The following is a 9,814-nucleotide window of genomic DNA, read 5'->3' as shown; positions in this document are numbered from 1 at the left end:
TCATGTATCAGTCAATAAGTTTAATAACCGCGCCATCAAGTGTGCTTGCTGATACATATCGACTCAGTGTGTTATAGTGTGTTAGTCGATGCATTGATACATGAATTTGATGTGTATCATATGATTTCCTATGTATCAAGAGTTTTTGAAAAGTGTTATCATGTATCAGTCAATAAGTTTAATAACCGCGCCATCAAGTGTGCTTGCTGATACATATCGACTCAGTGTGTTATAGTGTGTTAGTCGATGCATTGATACATGAATTTGATGTGTATCATATGATTTCCTATGTATCAAGAGTTTTTGAAAAGTGTTATCATGTATCAGTCAATAAGTTTAATAACCGCGCCATCAAGTGTGCTTGCTGATACATATCGACTCAGTGTGTTATAGTGTGTTAGTCGATGCATTGATACATGAATTTGATGTGTATCATATGATTTCCTATGTATCAAGAGTTTTTGAAAAGTGTTATCATGTATCAGTCAATAAGTTTAATAACCGCGCCATCAAGTGTGCTTGCTGATACATATCGACTCAGTGTGTTATAGTGTGTTAGTCGATGCATTGATACATGAATTTGATGTGTATCATATGATTTCCTATGTATCAAGAGTTTTTGAAAAGTGTTATCATGTATCAGTCAATAAGTTTAATAACCGCGCCATCAAGTGTGCTTGCTGATACATATCGACTCAGTGTGTTATAGTGTGTTAGTCGATGCATTGATACATGAATTTGATGTGTATCATATGATTTCCTATGTATCAAGAGTTTTTGAAAAGTGTTATCATGTATCAGTCAATAAGTTTAATAACCGCGCCATCAAGTGTGCTTGCTGATACATATCGACTCAGTGTGTTATAGTGTGTTAGTCGATGCATTGATACATGAATTTGATGTGTATCATATGATTTCCTATGTATCAAGAGTTTTTGAAAAGTGTTATCATGTATCAGTCAATAAGTTTAATAACCGCGCCATCAAGTGTGCTTGCTGATACATATCGACTCAGTGTGTTATAGTGTGTTAGTCGATGCATTGATACATGAATTTGATGTGTATCATATGATTTCCTATGTATCAAGAGTTTTTGAAAAGTGTTATCATGTATCAGTCAATAAGTTTAATAACCGCGCCATCAAGTGTGCTTGCTGATACATATCGACTCAGTGTGTTATAGTGTGTTAGTCGATGCATTGATACATGAATTTGATGTGTATCATATGATTTCCTATGTATCAAGAGTTTTTGAAAAGTGTTATCATGTATCAGTCAATAAGTTTAATAACCGCGCCATCAAGTGTGCTTGCTGATACATATCGACTCAGTGTGTTATAGTGTGTTAGTCGATGCATTGATACATGAATTTGATGTGTATCATATGATTTCCTATGTATCAAGAGTTTTTGAAAAGTGTTATCATGTATCAGTCAATAAGTTTAATAACCGCGCCATCAAGTGTGCTTGCTGATACATATCGACTCAGTGTGTTATAGTGTGTTAGTCGATGCATTGATACATGAATTTGATGTGTATCATATGATTTTCTATGTATCAAGAGTTTTTGAAAATTGTTATCATGTATCAGTCAATAAGTTTAATAACCGCGCCATCAAGTGTGCTTGCTGATACATATCGACTTGGTGTGTTATAGTGCTTAGACGATGCATTGATACATGAATTTGATGTGTATCATATGATTTTCTATGTATCACGAGTTTTTGAAAATTGTTATCATGTATCAGTCAATAAGTTTAATAACTGTATGTTCATAAAAATGTCTTCAAACTAGATGATATAATCTTGAATTTTCAAAATTTGAATTTGTTATCCAATTACGTGCTGAATTAATGCTAATTAATGAACTGTTACCGTAATTTAAACTGATTTAGATAACAAATTTAAATGTTCCGTTTTTTCCCCCTTTTAATCTTAACAGTTTTAAGTTACTGTGTATCATTTACCATGTATCACAACATACTAATATATCACGCCATAACAATTTTAAGGGATTATTAGTAAATACTAAATTTGTCGGGACAGAATGTAATTATTGTATTACACTATGGGATTTCTTAAATTTATACTTCTTTTTTTAATGGAGAGGACAAATTACAGAAATCACATATTTTTAAGGTAAAATTATAATCTATTTCTTAAAAGTTTATAATTACAAAAATTCCTCAAAATTGATACAATAATTTAATGCGCGAGGTGAATTTTATACATGATACACTAATCTGATGTGCAAGATACATTAATGTGATGCGCGAAAATGAGAAATTTTAAAAATTTATAAAACTTATAGGGGATAATGTTAATAAGTAAACTAAAAGGTGGAATTTCAGTAATTAAAATATGTTTGAGCCACCAATAAGATTGTCTCTATTTCAAAAAATGTGACACTCTAGAGATATTAGACTCGGCTCTAATACTTTTATATTTCTCAATGTCACAAACAAAACTTATATCTTACAAAATTTAAAATGTGCAACGTTTTCTTGTTATTATTATTATTAGCCTAAATAGTTCATAAGTTTCCGATACATCTTAGTTACGATGGAACGGTAAATACGTTCAATCATATACTGCATCCATCAATGTATAATAATAATAATAATATATACAAGAGAAAGTGTGATTTTCTTGTCAACTAACATATTTTTATAGTGACTGGTACTCTCCCCTTTTTTAATTGTTAGCTATTTTTTGTTCACTAAGGCAACTCCATAATCAATTCTCCTTTAATTTCCCCATCTTTAAGTACAACCTCAAACAAAAAGTAAAGTCAAAATTAGATGAAAAAACCCTTTCCCATCCCTTTTAGTTTTAGAGGGGGAAAAAAAATATGTGAAAGGAATATTAACAAAGAAAATGAGGGGAAGTATTTGGTCAATTTGATGGGAGAACGTGGAGTCCTCTTTCTATCCCACAAAGAAAACATATATAACTAACTAAATAAACAAATAGAAAGAGAAAAGTAATGTCATTTTAGTACTAGCTAATTAGAAAAATTCAATGGAAACTCAATTATCATGTTTCGTTTTTTCCTCCAAGTTCATTGCCTGTGGCTGTGTGTGGGTGCAATATATTGGAACTAACTCAACCTTTTTTCTCTTTTTTTTAAATCTCGTGGAAGGAATATTTCAAGTTCTGAATGGTATGTTAGTTACTCATTTAGGAGTTTATATATAATAATAATAATAATATATATGGTGGAGTAGGTGAAACTTTCGAAATTCAAGAATCAAAATAAATCCCAATAGTTGCACCAAAATACTGTATATAAACATGTTTTTTAGATATGCATCTTTGGCACTTTGTTTGTGTATACTTTTAACAGATTTTTGAATACAAATATAGAGTCATCGATAAAAAAGTTATTGAATTTTTGAAAAGTCACACCTAATAATTACCTAGAACCGTCCCTATTTTGTACTCTATATATGTTTTGATCTTTTGTTGTTGTAATTATCCGGAAACTTAGTCCTATAACCCCAAAAGATCGACTTTGTTCATGTATTTGGTTAAGTGGTTAGATATTGGTCAGCATAACAAACACAAGTCATAAAATTGATTACGGAAGAAACGGAAAAAAGTAGAAGAAAATAAAGGAAAAGATTAGACCAATATTCTGATCCAAAAAACTTTTAATATATCATATAGTACGTGAAAACAAACTTAAAAAATACACCCTCTGACAATGTCAAAATTTATTTTAAATCTGAAAAAAATAAAATAAAAATGTAGTGGTAAAATCAGAAATTTTATTAAAGATATTCAAATATATGTGTGGAAAATAATTTCTGACCTATGTACTTTATATAATTTTCTATATAATACAATTTTTCGATAAATAATGTTCAACTGACTAACTTGAACTACATTTTGGGATACTATTTTTTAGATAAATATTAAATGGATCAGAAAAGACCACATATATATTTGAAAAATAAATTAAAGACATTAAGAAACGGCCATAGCAAAAGGTAAAGACATGGACTTCCTCACAAGTCACAACCAATGCAGCAGCCAGCAGGTAGAGGCTCTAATTTAATTTCATATTATTAATTTTATCTTCTTTGTCTTATTCATTTTGTATTTCTCTTCTTCTATAATCAAAAATCTATATATAAATATTATATTACATATCGAAAAAGATAAAATAGACTAGACTTATTAAAAATGACCAAGTTGATGGATTTTTTCGTAGACTTTTGACCCATGATACATGTCGCATATAGTGGAAATATACATGATTTATATGTTGTGATTTTCATTGTTGTTATACTACTATTTCCAAAAGAAGAAAAAAAAGAGTTTCTTCAAGAAATTTCGTTTTCATATTTCGTCCTATTCTACTTTAACGAATTCGACAATATAAGATTAATTACATTATATACATGTTTTTTTAACACGAGTTATCATAAACCGCATGAAGTACGTGATTCGTGAACATATGAAAATTTATGTAGCTAGAGTACTACACAATTAATTATTACTTATTTTTTCCTTTAAATTTATTTAATGATATTTAACGAGATATAAATTTATATGATTATAAAATTTTTTATTAAAATATGTATCTTAAATTATTACTTAATAAAAAAATTATTATTTATAGTTTACTATATTAGATCTAATTAGTTCAACCAACATCACTCATCATAATTAGTCATAACTATTTTTCACGATTCATTGACTTAAACACCCATACAAATGAATCATGTCTCAGGATCCCAATTAAAATTTTATAGGAATAGTCCATAAAAAAAAATAAGGTAAAATGTACAAGTATTCTCTTAGGCTATAATCGAAATCGCAAAAACATATCTATACTAAATTAAGGTTCTATTACCTCCCCTTCTCCCATTTTTTTTAATTTTACATACCTTTTTTGTTTACGTGACATTCAAATATCTTCCATGCGCCTCAGTTGTGTGGAGTCATAGAACCTTAGTTTAGTTAAGATGTGTCTCTAAAATTTCGGTTAGTCTTAAAAATAGTTATGCATTTTGCCAACAAATAATAGCCAACAAATATATAGACTTTCGATATATTAAAATAGCAAACATAATTATTTAATAGCCAACAAATATATAGACTTTTGATATTTAATTAATTAGCAAACATAATTATTTTTGTCTACCAATCAAATGAGTAACTTGCTCAAATGTATTTTCAGTCCTTAAATAATTTCACTTTTTTTTTTATCGTATCTGAGATCAAAACTCTTGATTTGTTCACTGTGCGTGCTTCAAACATACACATAGAAGAAGAAAAAAAATCTAAAAATGGGTGGGAGAGAGGTGACAAAAATTCGATATTCTAATATTCTTCCTTCATTCACAAGAAATCTAATCAATGATCGATCAAAATGGATAAAATTTCAAATAATTATTATGCCAACTTTTTTTGCTGGCCCCCAATTTAGTGGAGAGAGTTTCAGAAACTCAAAAATGAATCAGAATATGGAATTTTATATATATAGATCACCACCTGTAACGAATTTAGCAGTGGTAATTAATGAAATCTTTTAAGGATGTCAACTATTCATGACATTTAAAAAGCGAATAAAGTAATAAATTCTAAATTTTTATGTTATCAAATCATTTAAAAGATATTTACATAAAAAAGTTTAACCAAATATTATATAGTCTCGTAGCCCTCTCTAGTATTTAGAGAACAAAAGAACTACTTTTGAAGGAAAACTCTATCATTCCACTTAGGCATAAATGATAATGCAAGCTAGAACTACATTATTATTCTATGCTTGGGAAAAAGTATAGTGGGGATAATTGTTCCATCAACATTATAACTTAAAGTACCCTTTGATTATATTAACATATTAATATTTTAATTTTATTTATATAAAGAAAAAAAAAGTGTATTTTTTAGAATGAAAAAAGTTCATGATAGTCTAGCCTATAATCTAGTTGTTAATAGCCTTTTCAACCAAGCATTTGATCCAAAGAAGAATCATTTTCTCCTGGAGTTAATTAAATCACAATTAGTATATTTTAAATACCACATGAGTCATGATTTTCTTTTCTTGTTACTACTTTAATTAGATCTAATGATGCACTTAGCCTTCAGATTGTATTATAACCTGGCCTACTTTAATTTTAAAAAGCGTAATTTTTTATTTCATGATCAATTATTTAGTCATGAAGCGGCTTGTGCATTTTGTTTAGTTAAGTTGGGTAATATTTTTATATCGGAATCAAATAAATCTTCCTTTTTCAATGGAGTACTATTAGTTGCTTTGCAAAATAAAACAAGAAAAAAACATATACTAATAGAACCTCTATACGTTTTTGTTTTGCCGACACATTAGGGGAACCAGAACCAGGATACAAGCACCATATCAAATGTGTTAGGTTAAAATTTTTTCATAATATAAAATCGATATTACTAGTAATTTAAATTTTATGAATTTTAAATTTTAAAAAAGTTACGCTAGATAATAACTAAGTTTGAACTAAAAGTTACTATTTACTATTTTAATGAAAATGTATCTTGCCCCTGAATACAAATTAAGTAATAATTCATCATAAATTAGTCAATTTATCAGTCTTTTCCTTTTCATATAGGTTTTAGAATACATTACCAAAATTAATTACTGGAAATTTTGATCATCAATGACAATGACTTTCTTGAAGATATATCTGTTGATTTTACTTTAAAAGAATTAATTCCAAACTTCTTCCTGTATTCCACAGGCTCTAATCTCATAGAAGTAGCAAAATTCAAACAATAATACAACTTTGTTTTTTGGGGCATATTATTGTTTTCTTCAATCTATGCGTATTTACAAACCGAAAAATAAAAATAAAAATTCAAACTTTCCTTGAGAACATTTACCTTAGTGAAGAACAAAAAAAAAATTTAATAGCAAACTCAAATTGAGATTTAATTATGCTTCATGATTTGCAGCCTCAGAAATGCTCTCTAAATGAGGCCTCCATATTCCAACCCTTCCTCTTCTTCTATCTCTTTGTGTTGAGACTTTTTCAGACAATATTTCACTTAAATATTGATCATTAGACACCATCATATTATTACTACTACTACTACTGCCATTTATATTATTATTATTATTATTACTATTCCCATTATTATGACGAAGACCTTGTGATGATGATGATGATGATGAAGACGAAGATCTTGTTTTCTTCTTTCTTGTTGTTGTTGTTGATGATTTTGAACGATTTTTTTCACTTGAAGGGGTTGGAAGTGGCATGAGGAAGTAAATTTTGCCACGTTTAAGTTCAGCATCAGGAGGAACTACGACGATTTTCGGACAAACTCCTCCTCCTTCTGAGGAATAATAAGATGATGATGGCTTTTTAAGAACATGTTTAGGGTAAATCTTCATGATTTCAGCTGCTTTAACACTTCCACTAATCTCTTCAACTTTGCCATTAGCATGAACTATTCGAATCACATCAAGTGCCCCACATGGTAGTATGCAAGATATGCAACATCTTATTGTGTTCTTCATGATGGCTAGTTATTTTTATCTTTATTGTCCAAAAGAAAAGAAAGAAAGAGGAGAAGAGAAAGAAAACTCTCTTTTCTTGTGTTTATAATGAGAAGCAAAAGAAGAAGTGAAGAGAGGGGAGGGATATTGTATTGGTATCAATATCAATCAACTTGGTATAGTTTTTTGTTACTATTAATGATGATTTTATTATATGCTTTGGGGGGGCTTACCACCTTTTTCCCCCTTCTCTTTTTGTGGATACTTTTTCTTTTGGGGCGGAGCTGAAATATGAGTTACAAATTCAATTAATAATAAATTTTAATTATTTAAATAGAGATAGATTTAGAATTTAAAATTTATAGGTTTAAATCTTTATGGTTTTTAATTAAAAATGAACCTATTGTATTTCTAAAGTTATGGGTTCATATATATTATATTATTTTTTAATATTTTAAGTGGATGTTTACACATGATTTATATATCTCGCGTTGAAAGTATTGAGTTCAGATAAACTTTATATCAATACTATACTACATATATTTTGGCCTCTGAATCTAAATTTTGTATTTGTGTTAAGAAATTTATTGAATATGTATAATATCAATTGAGAGTCCAATTACTTAAAAAGACTAGGATCTCGAACCCATAGACTTCAATTTCTGACTCAAATTGCATATTTTTTTTAAAAATGAAATTCACTTGTTTTGGGGGTTGGAAATGAATGGCATGAATAATTGCACCTCATTTTGTACTTTGCCTTTTGTATCCATCATTCAGGGCCCTTTGCCTTTCAATTCCATTCTCCAATATAGCCCTTAACTTGCTGAGTTCAATTAATAATGGGAGTTGGCTGCCTTACCTATGCATGAAACTTGGATGACCCCATGTTTGTACATGATTGGAATTGACATGTCAGCACTGGTGGGGCCAAGTACATTTGCTCTACGACCACGTGTCTAAATCAGAATGTGACACCTGTCTATTGACATTTGGTTGAATTCTCTTGGTTTAGAGTAGGTGAAGAGGCTAATTAGTGTAGGGTCCTTATTCAAGAAAGGGCCAAAGAGAAATACTTGTGATAGAAGAATAGTGTTTTTAGAATATGGAGAAGGTTTCATTTGGTCCCTAGCTTATTAGTTTTAATTAAGAGTGAAAAGGAAATTGTTTTTTTTTTCTTGCATTTTGTTGGAGTGGGTGGAAAAAATAATCAATTAGGAGATATGGGACATATAAAGAGATCTTCTTTTGATAGGAGTTTTTTTTTTTTGTGATTTTTCAATATTCCCAAGCAAATCATGTGGATTTGTGGTTTTCATGGGTAAGTGAAGTGTTTACAGACTATTTTTACTCATCTCAAGTATATAGTTGATTTATGTTTTTAGGATATATATATAGTGCTTTGACTAATGTGAAGTTGCTTGTCCTATTTACCCTAGAAACATGAACTTCTAGCCACAAAACCAATGTGCATTTTTTCCCATCATTACTCAATATCAATAGTCAATTAAGAGAAAATAAATACACTCTATTTGTCTCAAATCTAGTTGGACTTTCATCCCTTTTTAAAATTTGAAGAATTTATTATTCCAAATCCAATTTGTACTCTATGTTTTTCAATAGTAGACATAGTATATTCAAATCCAACATCATGACACAAAAGAAAGTGGTTCAATCTGATCTATATATCCAAAGTGAAAAAAAGTTGTAATATGATTGATTTGATGTGCAAAATATTGTCATATAATAATGGACCATGACATTGATTTTACTTAGGGGGCCAAAAAATGAAGCTTTGCTTAGAGCAACAAGGTAAAAAAAAAACATATGAAAAGGTACTTTAAAACTATAGATAGCTTATATATTCCTTATAAATCAATTTGAGTTTTTGCTTGGTTAATTTTGGTTGTCCCATCAAAGTTATGGCCCAGTCATTGAATGGTTCAGATATGGATGTTAGTGGGCAACATGTGAGAGGATGGAGAAAAGGGTCCATAAGTGGGTCTATGGAGGGGGGGGGGGGGTAAGAGAAGGGTGTATCTTACTTTTAAGAAATATATCAATCCTCTTGATAAAATCTAAGACTTAGTCCTTAGATTTTTGATTTCTAGTTGATTTAGTGACCTATTGTTACTTCTAAAGAAATTATTGTTTTACCTATTATGATTAACATATCGATTAATTTATGATTTGTGTAAATTATTTATAGTTTAACTTCTTTTTTATAGTGTCAAATATTTTACTTATAGTACTCTATTATTAAAGGTGATTTTGGAGTAATAAAAAAAGGGAATTTGAGTTTGAGATGGATCATGGGTTGTCTGATAG

The 9,814-nt window shown here is 29.4% G+C and overlaps 1 protein-coding gene across 1 annotated transcript; it reads right to left on the bottom strand.

Moving 5' to 3' along the window:
- Window positions 1–6,694: 6,694 nt before the first annotated feature.
- Window positions 6,695–7,761, bottom strand: LOC107010355 (putative uncharacterized protein DDB_G0283223). The gene has a single exon (XM_015209631.2). It carries the CDS (start codon window positions 7,505–7,507, stop codon window positions 6,920–6,922), a length of 588 nt encoding a protein of 195 aa, XP_015065117.1. The 5' UTR covers window positions 7,508–7,761; the 3' UTR covers window positions 6,695–6,919.
- Window positions 7,762–9,814: the final 2,053 nt, after the last annotated feature.

The sequence above is a fragment of the Solanum pennellii genome, chromosome 2 (assembly GCF_001406875.1).
Source record: "Solanum pennellii chromosome 2, SPENNV200".
NCBI lineage: Eukaryota > Viridiplantae > Streptophyta > Magnoliopsida > Solanales > Solanaceae > Solanum > Solanum pennellii.
This window is presented reverse-complemented; position numbering and strand designations above follow the sequence as displayed.